Genomic DNA, 19,241 nt, shown 5'->3' with positions numbered 1-19,241 from the left:
AAATCGGTATCCTGGACAACCCCTTTTAATAGTAGTTGTACACACACTCTTTCCCTTTTGAGACACAGACTCTAATAAGGCCTTCACAGTTGCCATGGCCTGAATTTATATTTGAATTTTTTTTATGATATTTGTTATATTGCAGAAGATTTGGGAGCAAAAAAGACATGGTTTTTAGTGTTGAGCGAGCATGGAGTCAGAAGACTCACACTGCTGCGGACTCATGTGAGTCCACGGCTTAGGAGTCCCTGCTCTGACTCCATATATAGCTATATCCATATATGGAGTCAGTGCTTGGGGTCACCCAGTGTATTTAAATCTAATAGCCTGTATTTCAAAAGTTTCTGCTTGGATTCGAACCAATGACCTTCTGCATCGCAGCATGTTCTATATTCAGCGTTTTTCACACAACGCAGGCCCCATAGAAATGGGGCTGCGTGAAAATAGAATAGCATCCGCGAGCAGGTGCGGATGCAATGAGATTTTCACGCATGGTTGCTAGGAGATGATGTTGTTAAATTTATAAAAGTCAATTTACAGTATTTTTTTCCCTTAGACCATGGTTATAAAGGAAAATAATAGCATTCTTAATACAGAATGCTTACTAAAATGTTGCTTGAGGGGTTAAAAAAAATAAATAAAATTTACTTCCCTCATCCTCTTGTTTGCGCAGCCGGCATCGTCTTCTTTCTTCATCTTTAAAGACCTGCAAAAGGATCTTTGATGTAATCGCGCTTACCACGTGGTGAGCGCGGTGACGTCAGCGCATGTCCTGCTTAATTAAGGTAGAAGGATCTTCTATCTTCATTCAGCAGGACCTGCACTGACATCATCGCGCTCACCACGTGGTAAGCATGGTGACGTCAGCGCATGTCCTGCTTAATTAAGATAGAAGGATCTTCTATCTTCATTCAGCAGGACCTGCACTGACATCATCGCGCTCACCACGTGGTGAGCGCGATTACATCAAAGATCCTTTTGCAGGTCCTGAAAGATGAAGAAAGAAGACGATGCCGGCTGCACGAACAAGAGGATGAGGTGAGTACATTTTTTTACATTTTTTTTTAACCCCTCAAGCAACATTTTAGTAAGCATTCTGTATTAAGAATGCTATTATTTTCCTTTATAACCATGTTATAAGGGAAAATAATAAAATGAATAGAACACCTAACCCAAATCTGAACTTCAGTGAAGAAGTCTGGGTTCGGGTCTGGGTACCACATTCAGTTTTTTCTCACGCACGTGCAAAACGCATAGCAAAACTGAACACGCAACGCATTCGAAGCAAATCCGGGACGCCCGTGTAAAAGAGGCCTAATGGTTTTCAGTTCCCCGGAAAATGATTGGGTTGACTTCAATAATATGAGTATCTATCTGTCTTTACTATAGGCCCACTCTCACCAACTAAAGGCCATGGAGAGAATGCAGCTCCATATTGGAGCTCCAAATGAATTGGACTTATATACAGTAGCTCTGATACCTTTATTCTCCTTCATTACTTTAATAATTGTATTGGAAATTATGAATAAAAGGCTGTTTTAATGTGATGATACTAATAATGATTTTTACCCCATAGGTGAATTACTTGATGATGACGTTGCTCAATAAGATCTGTGACCCTTTCATTAATACAAATAAGCAGCAGGAAAGTAATGTGAGGCTGAACAGATTAATTGCAGGATTAATTTGCCTCTGGATTGCCCGTGGTTATGGCATTCATGGTAGTAAAGAGCATTTAACAAACATCTGCTGTATTCTCTGCTTGGATGAAATGCCACGAGAAAAGTTAATCGATGAGCTTAAGAATGCAAAGACTCTCTTCGGAAACTTTCCAGGGTAGGTTTTCTCACTTCTTGAATGGTTTGGTTATAAATGAGTGCTGTTTTTATTCCTATGTAGAAGTCCATAATGATGAGAGATTACTACAAAGCCAGATACTGAAACATATTCTGTTTTCTAATCAGTTTTTTGGTGATTGTAGGTCTTTATTTTATTTGATAGGACAGCCATCTTTCCGGAGCCACAGCTCTGCTCTGTTAACAGCAGTTAAAGGGGTTGTCCACTTTCTGGCTATTGTTGATCAATGTGTTTGTGAGATGATTATATGATACTTACTAATATAGTCCCAGTTAAAATTCTGCACCACTTTCTATATTTCATGAGGTATACTCCCTTGTTTTCAAATTCTTTCATGCTGTCCACACAGAGGTCCTGTCCATAAAATGGCTGCTGATGGAGGGTCATGTGACCAGGCAAATCACCTCCATGTGATGTATCTTCCATTCAAACACTCTGCACCTGCACTAAACTTCTAACAGAACAAGTAGAGATGGCAGGTGCAGTGTGCTTGAATGGAGGAGGCATTGCACGGAGGTGATTTGCCTTGTCAAATGACCCTCCATCAGCAGCCATCTTATAGACAGGAGCTCTGTGTGGACAGCATAAAAGACTTTGTAAGCAAGGGGCATACCTCATGAAATATAGAAAATGGTACAGGATTTCAATAGAGGCTTTATTAGTAAGTGTCATATAATCATCTCACAAACACATTGGTCAACTGTAACCAGAAAGTGGCCAACCCCTTTAAATGTATCCTTTACATTAGCCACATAGGGCATAGGGCACAACAGACAGGAGATGTTCTGTGGGAGAGTTTTCAAGACATGTTCTGTGACCTGTATAGAGGTCATTGTGCAGGGAGGGAGTAGATAAGTTGTGACCGTCACCTATTGTAATTGTGGATTCTGTGATACCTAGGTAATACTAATCCTATAATGATAATGAGATTATGGCTGCTGAAAAGTGATCTCTACAGAACAAAAAGTGATCAGTGTAAAATAAAATGCATTATGTTGTAATGTAAATAGCTATATGGTAAATGAGAAAAGAAAAACAATAGGATTGGAAATAAGTGATGTTTTTTTGTCAACCACTACTGCTGTTCAGAGAAAACATATGGTACGACCAATTGGCGTGGTCATGTAACAGCTGCGCCGTGGCTCTGCTGCAGTTGAGTACTTCATTCCCTTAATAGCCATGCGGTATTGAAGGTAAGCAGCCATTAACAATACAGACCCACTGAGGCTGGGTTCACACCTGAGCGTATTGGGTATGCGCATTTTATAGGCATTTTTATCAGGCGTTTTTGAGGCGTATTTTGGGGCATTTTGTATTTAGGAAACGCTCGTAATACGCGCGTTTGTGTGATTGACAACAGAGGCATTCAATGAAAAACTGTCTGTGGATGACGCTGTTATGTGGGGGATCTGTGGAGGACACTGTTATGGGGATCTGTGGAGGACAGTGTTATGGGGGATCTGTGGAGGACAGTGTTATGGGGGATCTGTGGAGGACAGTGTTATGGGGGATCTGTGGAGGACACTTATGGGGACCTGTGGATGACGCTGTTATGGGGTGGATCTGTGGATGGCACTGTTATAGGGAATGTGTGCTATGACACATAGGGCCATGAGGGGGGCCAGCATAAGACACACATATAGCATCTTATGCTGGTCCCCCTCATGGCCCTATGTGTCCCCTCATGTGTCCTAAACTGCGCACATAACTGGCTTTGTGTGTAAAGTATTTTACTACTGTCTGAATCAAGCTCTCTCCTATTGATAAAATGGCCAGCCTCTGTACTCACTTTCACTATGAATGCACTGCAGCGAGCGACAGCAAGCCGGCCGGCGCGTGACTGACGTCATTTAGTAACGCTCCTCCCACTTAATTCAGGAAGCAGGAGCAGGTGATAGGATCCAACTTGTCTTTACTTAGTGGTTTGCAGCTTTGATCCATACAGTTACAGCAATAGTCTAGGGTCCCAGCAGGTATTGGCAATATGTGGCAGGAATTTATATCTATTCTGCTTCTTGTACATACGCCTAGTAGAATCTGGCAGGTATCTATCTTCTGCTCTGTCTTTAGTTTGCTTAGTTTGGGTCTGACTAGCTGAAGAGGTATTTAGCTTCTCTTTGTCTTTGTATCTGTACTTACAGGACTGCTCGCAGCGTATGGTGTTGTCTTCCTGGAGATCTATAGTTCTGTAGATGGCTGCTTTCTTTGTCCACCAGCTGAGTTAGGTGACTCTGGCTGGGAAGGGTGATCTTGGGCCTCAGCCGAGGCTTGGATCCTAGGTTGGGATCCCTGTTTCTGGGAGCTCCTACTAACACAGCCTTTCCCAGCAGGGGGGCTGGTTACTCTGACTAGAACTTTCCTTCCTCCCCCTGAAGTAGGATGTGGGAACATTCCACTCCTCCTCAGAAAGAGGGGGGGGGGGGGGGTAGCCTGGAATGAACTATTCCAGTCTAGGTATACTAACTGGCTTGGGTCTGCTACATACTGCTGCCACCTGCTGGTGTACATTGCAATTACAGCAAATACATAATACAGGCCTAGCAAATACATATAATGGCAATGCACAGTTATATCACACAAGATGGAAATACACATGTACACCTAACATTATGAAGCAGGATGAAAGAAGTTTACTGACATACTTCAGGATTTTACACATGGCCACTAGAAAGTGGATCTGTGCTTCTGGCTCTCTTCTCAGTCCTGGGACTGCTGCTGATAGGTGTCAGATTCCCATCTATCTAATATTGATGATCTTTCCTAAAGGCTTTCTCCTATAGTCTGCAAGCACGGCCACGGCTGCTGGATTGCAGGGTGGTCATAACCATGGAAACTAGCAGTGTATAATGTGATGGAAAAATGAATCCAGCCAGCAAAGTAAGCAATATGGACAATCACAATACATTAATAGTGGCTTGTATTAACTTTCTCTACATAAACAAATGCTATTTGCTGAAGTGAGACAACCCCTTTAAGCATAGGTGACCAGTCCAGTAACCTGGAAAACACTTTAGCTATTAGATTTATGTATTTGATAACCTTCCCTTTTTCCTGTATGTGTGCCAATGTTTGATACCTTCACTTTCATTGTGTTGCAGAACATATCAAGCTTTGAAGCAGCTATGCCAGCAATGTATTGAGGAAAATGTAGAACACTGGGTATGGGTCTTACCAGTTCTCCATACGTTTTCTCATGTATCCAACACAGAGTCTTCAATGCCAATTCAAGAAGATGTATGGGCAGGTCTTGGAGGCCTAGCCTATTCTAAAAGGTAATAGTGATCATTTTTAATAATCTTTCTTGTGTAATATACCTTACAGAAGGCCCCTTTACACTACCCGATATTCTGGCAGATTATCTCTAACGAGCGTTCGTATAAGCGATAATCGACCTGTTTAAAGGTGCCGCCGATTACCTGATGAACAAGCAAAATGCTTTTTCATCGGGTAATAGATCTTTGGTGTAGTCACCTAAATTATCTTTTGTGGGCAGCAGATGATTCTGTATGGGGATGAGTGATGGCATTAGTGACCGCTCTTGCCCATACTGTTGAGGGGATCACCACAGGTAAAAGCAGTAGTGATGAGCGGCAGGGGCCATATTCGAATTTGCAATATTTCGCTAATATTTTGTAGAATATTCGTCATATATTTGAGAATTCGCTATTATTTTCTTGATTGCGAAAATCGGCAGTGTAATATTCGTGTAATGCGCGCGCAATACAGGCGTGGGTCACTATAGCTATATTTTTCAACCTGCTAGAAGTTTCCTGAAACTAGAGAAAATAGTTGGCACGGCAGAACATTACAATAGCTTTATAGGCAGATAGAGTGCTCCAATATATTCGCGATTGCGAAAATCGGCACTTATGATGCGAATATTTTGGCGCAATACATGCAACTTCACATTTTAACAGGTCTGACTACATATTACTGATTGGTGCACTAAGTATTGCTGTGAACTTGTGACATCACAGCACTATGTATGTAGCATGTATGTATGGACAGCAGAACCTATCAGCTACACTATATCACTATCTAACCTACACTGACTGTCTCCCACTAACTATCTGTATTATATATATATATATAAGCTAACTAACTAACTAACTATCTATCTAATGTAATGACACAGGAAAGCACAGAGCACAGCAATAACACTGCTGTCTCTCTCAGAACTGCAAAATACTGCATACAAGGGCTGCTGGGGAGGTTCTTATATAGTAAGGGGTAGGCAACTTTCCTATTGGTTGCTAGGGATGTTGCTAAGCTCAGACAAAGACATTGCAGCCTTCTCATTGGCCCAGAAGCAAGAACGGAGGTTATTGATGAAAAAAAAATCTAGAATATTCAAAATTACAATATATATCACTATATTCTAAATATTCACGAATTCTCGAAGTGCCGATATTCGCGATTAATATTTGCTATTCGAATATTCGCGCCCAAAACTAAAATGCAGCGGTCACTAACGAGCAGGAGATTATCGGGAAGGAATGCCTCCTTCCTGACAATCATCTGCATCATCGAGCAGTGTAAAGGGGCTTTAGATGTACATTAAAATTCGTTTGTCTATTCATTGAACCTACATACTAAATGAAATTCCCCAGTAGGCATTTCTTACTAAAAAGTTGCAGTGATATGATATCATCTTCACTGTGAATCTAGGTGCCTTTTGCCTAGTGATAGGGAAGGGTTCTGTTATCAGGAAGGTCTCACTTCTAAGGGGTGCATTTATGTTAATAAGTATATATCACTGAATTTGATGTCTATTAATTTGTCACCTAAATGTCTGTTAATACACTTAAAGGCTATGTACACCTTTGGGGTCAATTTTTTGGATGATTGCATTGTACTAATTTTGAGCTAAAAATATATTTTTTAAATTGGTCTTTATAAAAAAATTGGCGTCCTTTTTTCTGTACAGAGCTGACATGCTTATTTTTGGCTAAAAATCATATTTTCCATTGGCCTTTATTAAAAATATTGAGCTGTTCAGTCACAAAGGGTTAACTATTTTTCTAACTGTGTGACTGGCACTTTCACTTTCACTTTGGTCATCTAATTACCCTTATTTCTAAGGCTACTTTCACATTCGCGTTTGGTGCGGATCCGTCATGGATCTGCACAAAAGCATCCGTTCAGATAATACAACCGCATGCATCCGTTCAGAACGGATCTGTTTGTATTATCTTTAACATAGCCAAAACTGATCCATCTTGAACACCATTGAAAGTCAATGGAGGACGGATCCGTTTTCTATTGTGCCATATTGTGTCAGTGAAAATGGATCCGTCCCCATTGACTTACATTGTGTGTCAGGACGGATCCGTTTGGCTCAGTTTCGTCAAACGGACACCAAAACGCTGCAAGCAGCGTTTTGGTGTCCACCTCCAAAGCGGAATGGTGACTGATCGGAGCCAAACTGATGCATTCTGAGCGGATCCTTATCCATTCAGAATGCATTAGAGCAAAACTGATCCGTTTTGGACCGCTTGTGAGATCCCTGAACGGATCTCACAAACAGAAACCAAAACGCCATTGTGAAAGTAGCCTAAACTGCTAAGAGGTCATAAACACTTATTTAAGCCACATTCTTATCAGTAAGATAAGGATTGAGCTATAATGAGTGTTTATGATGTGAGAGACTACAGATAAGTCCATCTGCTCCTCAGATGACGGAAAGGACAAAATATCCACAGGCAGCTAGTAGAGCATGTCGGCTCTGTACAGAAAAAAAGGATTCCATATAGTTAAAAAAGACCAATTGAAAAAAAGATTTTTATCTCAAAATAAGGTGTACATAGGCTTTAAAGGGTTTTTCCAATCTTTTTAATTGGGGGCATATCGCAAGGATATGCCCCCAATGTCTGATAGGTGCGAGTGCCACCTCTGGAACCCGCACCTATACTTAGAACAGAGCCTGCAAAGTCCCGTACGGCGCACTGTGCATGTGAGGCTGCCCTCTATTCATTCGTATGGGAGTGCCAAAAATAGCTGAGCATTGGCTCATCTGTTTCCGTCAGCTCCATAGAAGTGAATGGAGTGGCCGCACTTGCACAATGTGCTTCCCATTCATTTCAATGGGACTGCCGAAAACAGGGGTCTGATGGCTTCCCCCCCTTCTGACCAAGTGGCTGCCGGGTCAGACAGAGGCCAGGACAGAGGTCCCCGGGGACTGATGGAGGACAAGGCAGTCTCGACTATTCTGGCCATGTCCAGTCAGGGATTTCAGGTGGCGTTAGCGACAAATGCCAGCCTAAGAGCTCTCAAGGAGCAGGCGGCACAGCCTCCCTCGGACTCAGACCGCAAGCGTGTGGTCTGGGACCAAGGATGGCTGTACTGGCTCGTGGTCCATCAGGGCTCACCGAAGGCGTGGCCTAGGGACCGGCAGTTAGTAGAACTGACAGGGGACGTGGCAGTCTCGTCTATTCTAGTCATGTCCTGTCAGGGATTTCAGGTGGCGTTAGTGGCTAACGCCAGCCTGAAAGCTCTCAAGGTGCAGGCGGCACAGCCTCCCTCAGACTCAGACCTCGAGTGGGTGGTCTGGGACCAAGAACAGCTGTGCCTGGTCACAGTCCAGCAGGGCTCACCGGAGGCGTGGCCTACGGACCGACAATTAGTGGTAATTCGTTTGGGATGGAGTTGTTGCGGGTTGCACATGGAATTCCGATGGTCAGAATTCTGCTAAGAAAGAGGCCTGGGCGGGGGATGTAGCCACACCTGGGGTGTTGGTTATTGAGTGTGTCATGCACTTCCAGGACAAGATGCAGGCCTTGTTGCGGTTGATGCACGACAATATGGTGCAGGCACAGGCCGACCAGAAGCGAGGGTACAACCAAAAAGCTTGTGAGAGGACCCACCAGGTGGGTCGGAATGCATGGGTACTTGTCCCGGTACCTCAAGAGAAGCTTCAGACAGCCTGAGAAGGCCCGTACCTCGTGCACCAGTGGCTCAATGCCAGGACGTACCTGGTCCACTGGGATGCCGTTCGGCATGGAGTATGCCCCTGCCACTTTTAAGTGGATGGTCAACAAGCTGCTTAAGAGACTCGAAGGGTACGCGGCCGCGTACCTGGAGGTCATTGCCGTCTTCGGTCCCACATGGGAGGATCCCCGAGAGCATCTGGCGTAGGTGCTTCGGCAGATCCGCCAGGTAGGCTTGACCATTACGCCAGAAAGGTGCCAGCCTGGCATAAGTGAGGGGCAATGGTTAGGCGGGGAAGCCTTGGAGTCCGGGAAAGTGGGTGCCAGCGCATCATGGCTCACCCTAATGGCCAAGAACCAGGTGATGTCCTTCCTGGGCACTGCCGGGTACTATCGGAGGTTTGCGCTCCACTATAGTAGCCTGGTGAGGCCCCTGACGGACCGCACCAGGAAGAAGCTGCCCTCCACAGTCGATTGGACAAACGATTGTGAGACGGCCTTCCAGGTGCTGAAGGCCACCCTTTCCAGCTTACCGGTATACAGGCAGCCGACTTCACGCGGCCGTTTATAGCACTGACCGACGCCAGTTTCTCCTCGGTGCCATGCTCAGTCAGGTCGACTCTATGGGTCAGAAATGAATGGGAGGTGGCTAGTATGATCTAATTCCAGCCATTTGCTGTCAGCTAGCAGAAGAAGCAGGGGTCCTGGCTTTTAAAACAAACCATATGTTTGGAGTTCACACCCCACTCAGCCACCCTGGTAACTCAACCTCTCTGGCAGGATGAATGCCAGTGGGGAAGGGAGACTGAGTTAGTCATCAGAATAAAAGAATCCATCCGACATCATGGAACCGGGGGTTCATAAGGAATTATGAATTGCCCGTCCATCCCAGCATAAACCAGTTACATATCTGCGACCCTAGGACCAAGACGGACATGCCCCTGGTCGCCGCTTGGGGGTCGGGTGCCAGAAAGGGGAGAAACAGAGACCTCCCAGTAGGAACCTAATAACAGCGCTATGTTTGGTCTCCACTTGTAGCCAGAACCCAGCCGGAAACGGTGTTGCCAGAATCATCTCCTCGTGATCTTCCGGTGAGGAGCTATGATCCATAATGGGTTTTTGGAGTCTGAGTTGCCTCACCGGACAAAGGAGAAATGAGGTCTTCCCGGGGGGGGGGGGGGGGGGAGTTGCCGACTACAGGTGAAAAGGCCCATGATGCAGGCCCGAGGCCAGTGTCTTTCTCTGAAGGGGGCCATATCGTGTAATGTTTTTGGGAGACCTGGAACTGCTGACATCACTGCCCCCATGTGACTACGGCTAAGGACTATAGCAACCAAGAATTCATCATCATAACCCAAAGGACTACTCATCCACCCAGTAAATTACTTTTGCTCTGTTTAACCCTGTTTGTACCACGTCATCTGTATTTGCACATCCGACCATTGTATATCTTCTGTGTGTATATAGTGTTATATCTAGTGCACTCTTAAGGCAATTAAATATATAATTTAATCTTGCGCTGTTCTTGTATCTCGATCACGATTCCCCACATCCATGTTTTGGCCTAGTTATATGCTACTTAGGGTTGGTTCCTGACCCGATATAATCCCGCTAGCGGACCGGGCTTATATCTAACAAGAACCTGGTGGAAGTCTATCGGGCTGACAGGGCGCTGTTTCACTGGAGCAGTGAAAAGGCCCTCTTAACTTGTCAGGATTGTGAGCGAGTGTGGAGTTATGTCAGAGGTAGCGTGGATCACCCTTCTCTCACTTCCCGGTCCTCCCTGTGCCTGCGTGGACAGGAGGTGTCTGTGTAAGCTGTGCCAAGCTGACCTTCCGTACTCCCAGGGAAGGCGTAACCAGTGACAAACCGTACCGCGTGAGCTCGATGTAGTTGACGTCAGGCGGGCTGCGAGGTGCGGTATTCGTCACCGTGGCCCATGAAAAAGTAGCTGCCTCCAGAGACAGTATGACAAGATGATTGAGCACGTGGATTTCTTTTTATTTTATTTTTTATTACCACAAGTCAAAAATGCTAAAAGTAGTTTCCGTTCACGTCTATGCATCCTTGGGCACGTCGGATTATCTTGGCTGATACTGCTTGCAGCTCTTCAACAGTGATGCTGCAGTAGATAAAATGTCCTTCTTTTTCCAACAAGATGGGGCAACATGCCACATCTCATGGACCTCACTGGCACAGGTTCATGAACTTTTTACAGAAGAGCGAACTGTGAGCAAGGAGTTATGGCCACCACATTCCCCAGACTTGTCCACATGTGATTTTTATCTGTGGGGAAATTTAAAAGTGTACACTAACAATCCACATCCCCTGGATGAACTCAAGGAAAACATTTCAAACACTATCCGCAGCATCACGAGCAGTATCAGCTAACATAATCTGATGTGCCCAAAGATGCATAGACGTGAATGAGGACCACTTTCAGCATCTTTTGTGACTTGTTGGTAATTAAAAAAAATAAAAAAATCCACTTGCTCGTTCATCTTGTCATACTATCACTGGAGGCGGACTACTTTTATCACGGGCCACCCTCTAGATTAAAAATTCTAGATAAGTGAAAGCTCCACGGCCATAAAGTGGCCTTGTAAAGTCATTGATATGAGGTTATGCTACAAAGATGTGCTTGTAGGTTTCAGATGATGCCACATGTCCATATTAATCCTCTAAGTTTGGAAGATGCTGATCTTGATTGAAATAAATTATGGGTACCCAAAAAAGCATCCCCTTACAACAGAAACCTTGTATTCAAGATGTCCAGAACTCAGGTTTCACAAGTTCATCAGGGATTTTCAGAGACATAGTAACATGGAGTGTTTAGTTATTGCTGTTACCTTGTCCCATGACACCTATCATATATCCTAGGACTGGTTTACAAAGCAAATTCAATCATCCTGATAAGGCAGCTCAATAAGAACATCATTTGAAGGATTGGTTGATGATTTGGAGGGTATCTAGATGTAAGACTAGATCTTGATGTAACAATTTAAAGATAAAGTCTAATATGTATATGCAAACAACCAATTTCCATCCAAAACAGCTATTTTTTGTTATCTTGCCTCACAAAAAGTGTAATATAGAGCAACCAAAAATCATATGTACCCTCTAGGGTTGCTTCAGGGGGTCTTCAAACATGACATGGCAACTTAAAATTATCCCAGTCAAATCTTCTCTTTAATTCTTGTGGAACACCTAAAGTTTTAACAAAGTCTCTAAAATCAGTTTTGAATACCTTGAGGAGTGTAGTTTCCAAAATGGGGTCACTTTTTTGGAGTTTTTACTCTAGGGGTGCATCAGGGGGGCTTCAAATGTGACATGGTAACTTAAAATTATCCCAGTAAAATCTGCCCTCCAAAAACCATATGGCATTCCTTTCCTTCTGCGCCCTGCCATGCACCCATACAGCAGTTTACAACCACAAATGGGGTGTTTCTGTAAACTACAGAATCAGGGTAATAAGTATTGAGTTTTGTTTGGCTGTTAACCCTTGCTTTGTTACTGGAAAAAATTTATTAAAATGGAAAATCTGCCAAAAAAGTGAAATTCAGAAATTTCATCTACATTTTCCTTTAAAGGGAGTCTTTCATGCCGATTGACCCTATTAACATATTAACACACTTATGTCCACGGCATCCCCCCTATTAAAACTGTTCTTACAGTTAGTTCCCTGCTAGCATCGTTCGTCCAAAAAACACTTTTATTCCGTATGCAAATGAGGCTGTGAAGGTGCCCAGGGGCGGCCTTACAACGGCCGGTGCCCAGGCCCCTGGGTCATTTTCATACCAATTCACTCCCCCTCCTCCGCTTCTGCCCGCCGCGTCTGCCCGCCCTTGGTCTCTTCCCCATCTTTCCTCCTACTGTCCGTAATCCCGCGCATGCGCCGTTGACCGCGATATCGGCGCGTGCGCATTGAATGACCACAGTCTGGCCGGGGCATCACAGTTTACCATGCGCATGCGCCGGCCCCTGCCTAACTTACGTTCTTGCCGTGATCACAGCATCACGGCAAGAATGTAAGTTAGGCCCGGGCCGGCGCATGCGCACAGTAAACTGTGATGCCCCGGCCAGACTGTGGTCATTCAATGCGCACGCGCTGATATCGCGGTCATCGGCGCATGCGCAGGATTACGGACAGTAGGAGGAAAGATAGAGAAGAGACCAAGGTCGGGCAGACGCGGCAGATGGGCGGGCAGAAGCGGAGGAGGGGGAGTGAATTGGTATGAAAATGACATTGTAAGGCCGCCCCTGGGCACCTTTACAGCCTCATTTGCATACGGAATAAAAGTGTTTTTTGGACGAACGATGCTAGCAGGGAACTAACGGTAAGAACAGTTTTAATAGGGGGGATACCGTGGACATAAGTGTGTTAATATGTTAATAGGGTCAATCGGCGTGAAAGACTCCCTTTAATTCTTGTGGAACACCTAAAGAGTTAACAAAGTTTGTAAAATCAGTTTTAAATACCTTGAGGGGTGTAGTTTATAAAATGGGGCCATTTATGGGTGGTTTATATTATGTAAGCCTCAAAGTGACTTCAGACCTGAACTGGTCCTTAAAAAGTGGGTTTTGTAAATTTTCGGAAAAATGTCAAGATTTGCTTCTAAACTTCTAAGCCTTTTAACGTCCTCAAAAAATAAAATGGCATTCACAAAATGATCCAAACATAAAGTAGGTATATGGGAAATGTAAAGTAATAACTATTATATGAGGTATCACTATCTGTTTTAAAAGCAGAGAATTGAATTTTGGAAAGTTGCAAATTTTTCCAATTTTTTGGTAAATGTGGGATTTAAAAAAAAAAATTAAAAATTAAAAATATTGACTGAAATTTACCACTGACATGAAGTACAATGTGTCACGAGAAAACAATCTCAGAATGGCTTGGATAAGTAAAAAGTGTTCCAAAGTTATCACCACATAAAATGACACATGTCAAATATCTAGAAAACTGCCTGGTCCTTAAGGTAAAAAATGGCAGGGTCCTGAAGGGGTTAAATACAGATTTTGAAATAGAAAATAAAAAATATCAACAATTCTTTAAAAATACTTTAAAGATAAATGTGATTTAAACAATAGGTCATTTTATGATGACATATTCCCTTTGAATAATAATTTTGAGGATTTACACACAGGATATCTGTGGTTGGATTGCTTGAATTGCTCTGAATTGTAACAAGAAACAGGGGAGTGCTGTATTGAATTTTAGGTCTTCTAGGAGACTACCAATCATGGGCTAGCCCTAAGTTAAGCACCAGTTTGGAGCAACTATGACTAAAATATACATTTTTTTTTCTTTATTAAGTTCCTGGGATGTTTTTGGAAAGATGGTTAAAAAAAAGTATTTACTTCAGTCACACCCAATGGTGATCCAATCATGGCTTTGTTTGATATCAGTCAACGAGATGGTGAAATTTTTAGATGAACTTCCAGTACCAATTGTGGCTGTTCTTAAAGCCTGTTACTTCAAAATTCCTGTTGTTGAATATTATCAACTTGAGGTTAGTAGACCGTTCAGTATTATGTTTTTACTATTCAGTATAATGTAATATTTTAGAGGGGTTATTACAGTATCATCTATTTTGAAATGGGTAAGGTGTGCTTAAAGGGGTTGTCCCATTTGGGACATTGATGGCATATCGCTATTATATGCCATCAGTGTCAAATAATTGTGGGTTCCACCTCTGGGACCCACTCCTATTTTCACAACAGGGTCCCTGAAGTGAGGGAGAGTGTTTGTGCCGCCAACCTCCATTCACCATTATGGAAGTTCCAAAAACAGCCAGCGCTGGGACAAGCCTGGCCACCTCTCCATTCACTGCTATGGGACTTCTGAAAATAGCTGGAGATAGGTGTGGGTCCCACCTCTGGGACACGCTCCTATCTAACATGATGGCATATCCTAGCGATATGCCATGAATATCCCAGATGGGACAACCCCTTTAACTGCATATATCGATTTGGTTAGGCTCTGTTCACACTAGCTAATGCTACGACTGTATTTTTGGTCCATGTCCACGACCCATTAATTTTTATTGGGTCTGCAAAAAATGCAGACAGCACACAGATGTCATCCATGTGCTATCCTCATACATATGGCCGTTCTGCAGATTATAGAACATATCCTATTCTTGTCACTTTTGAGTGTGAAAATTGTGGAATGCACATGGCCATTATTTGTGTTTTGCAATGACACAGTTTGTGGACTGCAAAATAGATATGGTTGTGTGTATGAAGCCTTACATACACAACACTTACCGTAATCACTGTGTGAATGAGATTTTCTACAAATGTCTTATATACCATAAAATACTTTGTGGTTCGATTCCTAGTAATGAAAACTACCACTGCACCTGGACCTGACATGGAACCAAATGGTCCTCTATCCAGTACCGGACCCATACCAAAGACTTCTACAGGATCCGGTAAGACCGTTCAGTTATACATTCTGAAGCATTAACACCTGTTACCAATAGGGTGAAAGATTCACTACCAGCATGGGGTGCCTTTTTCAGAATAATGTTCTGTCTCTATATATGTGGTGTTTTATTGCATACCTAGTAAAAGTTAAGCTTTGTTCCCCCACCACATTGTACAGTTGTCCTTCTCAGCTAGAAATTGGATACTGGAAGCTGCCCCCAGTCAGGCATTTTCCCTGCAGGACAAATTTTGTATTGCATGGTGGCCATTCAATTGCAGGTGGGCTTGAGTGAGAGAAGTCGCAAACAGGGGCACTGTGTCGTGACACCCAGGTACACTCCCAACTAGAAATATGCCTTCACAATGTGGAGGGGGAACAAAGCTTAACTTTTACTAGGTATACAATAAAACACCACATATATAGAGGCAGAACATTATTCTTAAAAAGGCACCCCATGCTGGTAGTGAATCTTTCACCCTATTGGTAACAGGTGTTAATGCTTCAGAATGTATAACTGAACGGTCTTACCGGATCCTGTAGAAGTCTTTGGTATGGGTCCGGTACTGGATAGAGGACCATTTGGTTCCATGTCAGGTCCAGGTGCAGTGGTAGTATTGATTGAACTGGGAGGATTCTATCCCTAGTATAACCCTAAAATGAGGGAGGGAGACAACTATTAAACCATACCTATACAGAGCACCCGCCCTGAAAAGGGTGACCCCGTCCGGATACCTGCCCCTATAAACGACAAATTACCCAAATGTAGTCCCTGATGCTCACTCCCGACATGACACGTTTCTGTCCAATTGACTCATCAGGGGAAAAAAGTCAGAGACTGAAACGTTGGTTATGAACCAAATATGATATCTTGGAAATTGCAAAGAATGGCGCCTCCTCAGTAACTGAGAGTGGCATGTCCCTTAATGATGCATACCTTCCAGTGGGATCGGGTGTGCAGGAAAATAGAAAATGCCTCTTAGGTTCTGGGGGTTCGCTTACCAGCAACAAGAAGTCATTAGTTGTGGCATTTAAATGCCTGCTTGAGGGCGCCTCCCAAATGGGTCTGCCTCCTCTGGCCACACCGCAGATGTGATGTCACACGCATGTCCTGTGATCATGTGAGACAGAACAACCAATGAAAGGTAGAGTGAGAATGCGCACGTGATGCAGTGTATCCAGGATACCAGGAGGCGTCCTGGATACCTGTGTGACGCGACTGACACTGCCCGTCAGTAACTACAAATCCTGCATCAGAGGAATAGGAAAAATGAGGCTTGATTGACTGTTAAATCTACCAGGCCACAGGAGCCTCTGCCTGTTGTAACATAATTAGCAAAAGACCTCGAACCATTTGGAGAGTCTAAAGGACATGATATAAAACATTAGATGAGTACAGTTGCTCTATCAATGAAAATTGCCCTAAAGGTGACATAGTGGGAAGTAATCCCCCCTCCCCCACCCCACACACACACTAATTGCGTACACATAACAATTAAACCAATAAAATGAAAACTGCCCAAGTAGGGGGCAGATACCCTGTAATGTATGTTGGTGTAATTTACACCATAATGAATTAAAATAAGCTTTGAATGGAGTATAGAATTGCTGGGGCAGGGGAATAATGGAGGTTGACACTTTTATAAATGTGATTACAAGAGGATAGTTATTACCAAGAAAAGCCTCGTTCCTTTCAGTACTGCTCCTATAATGTTTTGGTCTAAGGCTATCTTTAGCCCCAGACCAAGCATCATAAATAGGTGCTATAAGGCCTCATGCTCACGACTGTAAAAAACAGATCCGTAAAAAATACGCATGACTCCGTGTGCATTCCGTATTTTGCGCAACTATTTTGCGGAACTGGGAAAGCTGGGTAATAACTCAGTGATAAAATCTGACACTGTGAAAGCTGGGTAATAACTCGCGATCTACACTGAATTATTGCCCAGCTTTTCTAGTGTCAGATATTATCACTGACTTACTACATAATATTCGCTATATTGCTATATATTTGTTTTTTAGAATATTACGAATATTCTAAAAAACAAATATATAGCAATATAGCGAATATAATATAATAATTATGTAGTAAGTCAGTAATAATATCTGACACTGGAAAAGCTGGGTAATAACTCAGTGTAGATCGTGAGTTATTACCCAGCTTTCCCAGTGTCAGATATCATCCTAGAGTGTAGATCGTGAATATTCTAATCGTGAATTTTCCATGCAAAAGGCTACACTAATAAGCTTGCCATAAGACTCAGTCTAATATTCTTGTCAGAAGACTATGAAACCAAAAGATGGCGCTATTAAGGTATGAACAGCGCCCTCTATTGGTTTCATAGTCTTCTGACAAGAATATTTGTCTTGTCATAAGTCTGTGAAACCAATAAAGGGCGCTGTTCATAATTCAATAGCACCCTCTATTGGTTTCATAGTCTTCTGACAAGAATGTTTGTCTTGTCATAAGACTGTGAAACCAATAGAGGGCGCTGTTCATAACTCAATGGTGCCATCTATTGTTTTTCATAAACAAGGCAGATTCTGCTCATTTGCATGTCTTTCCCATATGCCCATGTTTATGCAAATTTGTTTTTACATGACAAAACTGTATACAAAGGTTATTAAATATTATGTTAGGACAATCGGAAAACTTTTTGTCACCCTAATGATATTGATCTAGGTGTGCAGGTCCACCCAAGCCATCCAACAGATGCAAAATAACTTTGAGGTTTACTGGTTCTCAGTCAGATGAGAGCTGGTTTGGAATATCTCATAGTGCACAAGACTGCCATTGTAAGATATGCTGGCTGTTATCTGTCTCATGGATAGGTGGATGGCTTGTACATACCTGGCTTTTGTTATATAGCCTTTGTGTGGTTGTTTATTGTATGTCGTACATAATAGGAGTCTAAAATGCATCCAGCTATCCTCTTAATGCTGTTGCCAAACCTTTTTGATGGGGTTTCCATCAATTTCTAACTTTTTTATGAACCAGACACCCTCTTCTCTTCCGAGCAAGGGGTGTCTGGGGTTCTCCCATTGACTTCCATTGTATTAAATTGTATTCGAGCACCCGAATTAAGGCTACTTTCACACTTGCATTTGGGGTTCCGCTTGTGAGCTCCGTTTGAAGGCTCTCACAAGCGGCCCCGAACGCATCCGTCCAGCCCCAATGCATTCTGAGTGGATGTGGATCCGCTCAGAATGCATCAGGATGGCTCTGCTTGGCCTCTGTTCCGCTCAGCAGGCGGACATCCAAACGCAGCTTGCAGCGTTCGGGTGTCCGCCTGGCCGTGCGGAGACAAACGGATCCGTCCAGACTTACAATGTAAGTCAATGGGGACGGATCCGTTTGAAGTTGACACAATATGGTGCAATTTCAAACGGATCCGTCCCCCATTGACTTTCAATGTAAAGTCTGGACGGATCCGTCTGAATAACTTTCACACTTAGAATTTTTTCTGAACTATAATGCAGACGGATCCGTTCTGAACGGATCCCAACGTCTGCATTATAGGAGCGGATCCGTCAGTGCAGACACCAGACGGATCCGCTCTGAATGCAAGTGTGAAAGTAGCCTTATTCGGCCGAGCACTCGGATCTGCCGAGCATATCGATGCTCGAGCTGAACAGCAGTTCGGCCGAGCATGCTCGCTCATTACTAACTGTATAATTTCTATGATTGTAACATTCTTGGTTGGATCATAGAAATGGTTACTTTATATCTAAGAAAGGTATTAGACGAGATAAATAATTTTGAGACCTAGTGGCATATAAGAAAATTTTACTTCTTATTTGTGTTTTTCTTTCAGGAAGTTAAAGATGTTTTGAAAAAAATACTACAAATTATGAAAGAACAAGTAAAGTAAGTAGATTCCATTTGACATTACCCCTTTCGCTGCCAGGAATGTTCGGATATGTTGCACCTCTTGTAGCCTGGACAATTTTCACAGTTTTGACATGCTCAAATAAAACCTATATTCCAAAATAAAAACAAATCATGCTAACCACCGTATTTTATGAAA

General features: G+C 43.1%; 1 protein-coding gene across 1 annotated transcript in view; it reads left to right on the top strand.

Annotated features, from left to right (window-relative positions):
• Positions 1-19,241, top strand: part of LOC121005804 (E3 ubiquitin-protein ligase RNF213-like) — a 407,639-nt gene that overhangs the window by 192,338 nt on the left and 196,060 nt on the right. Inside the window, exons 8-11 of the mRNA XM_040438594.1 lie at positions 1,577-1,836; positions 4,956-5,129; positions 14,101-14,296; positions 19,029-19,081. Coding sequence (XP_040294528.1) covers positions 1,577-1,836; positions 4,956-5,129; positions 14,101-14,296; positions 19,029-19,081 — 683 coding nt within the window. The remainder of the gene's footprint in view (positions 1-1,576; positions 1,837-4,955; positions 5,130-14,100; positions 14,297-19,028; positions 19,082-19,241) is intronic.

This window comes from Bufo bufo, chromosome 1 (assembly GCF_905171765.1).
Source record: "Bufo bufo chromosome 1, aBufBuf1.1, whole genome shotgun sequence".
NCBI lineage: Eukaryota > Metazoa > Chordata > Amphibia > Anura > Bufonidae > Bufo > Bufo bufo.
The sequence above is the reverse complement of the archived record's forward strand: the minus strand, read 5'-3'. Positions and strand labels throughout refer to the sequence as shown.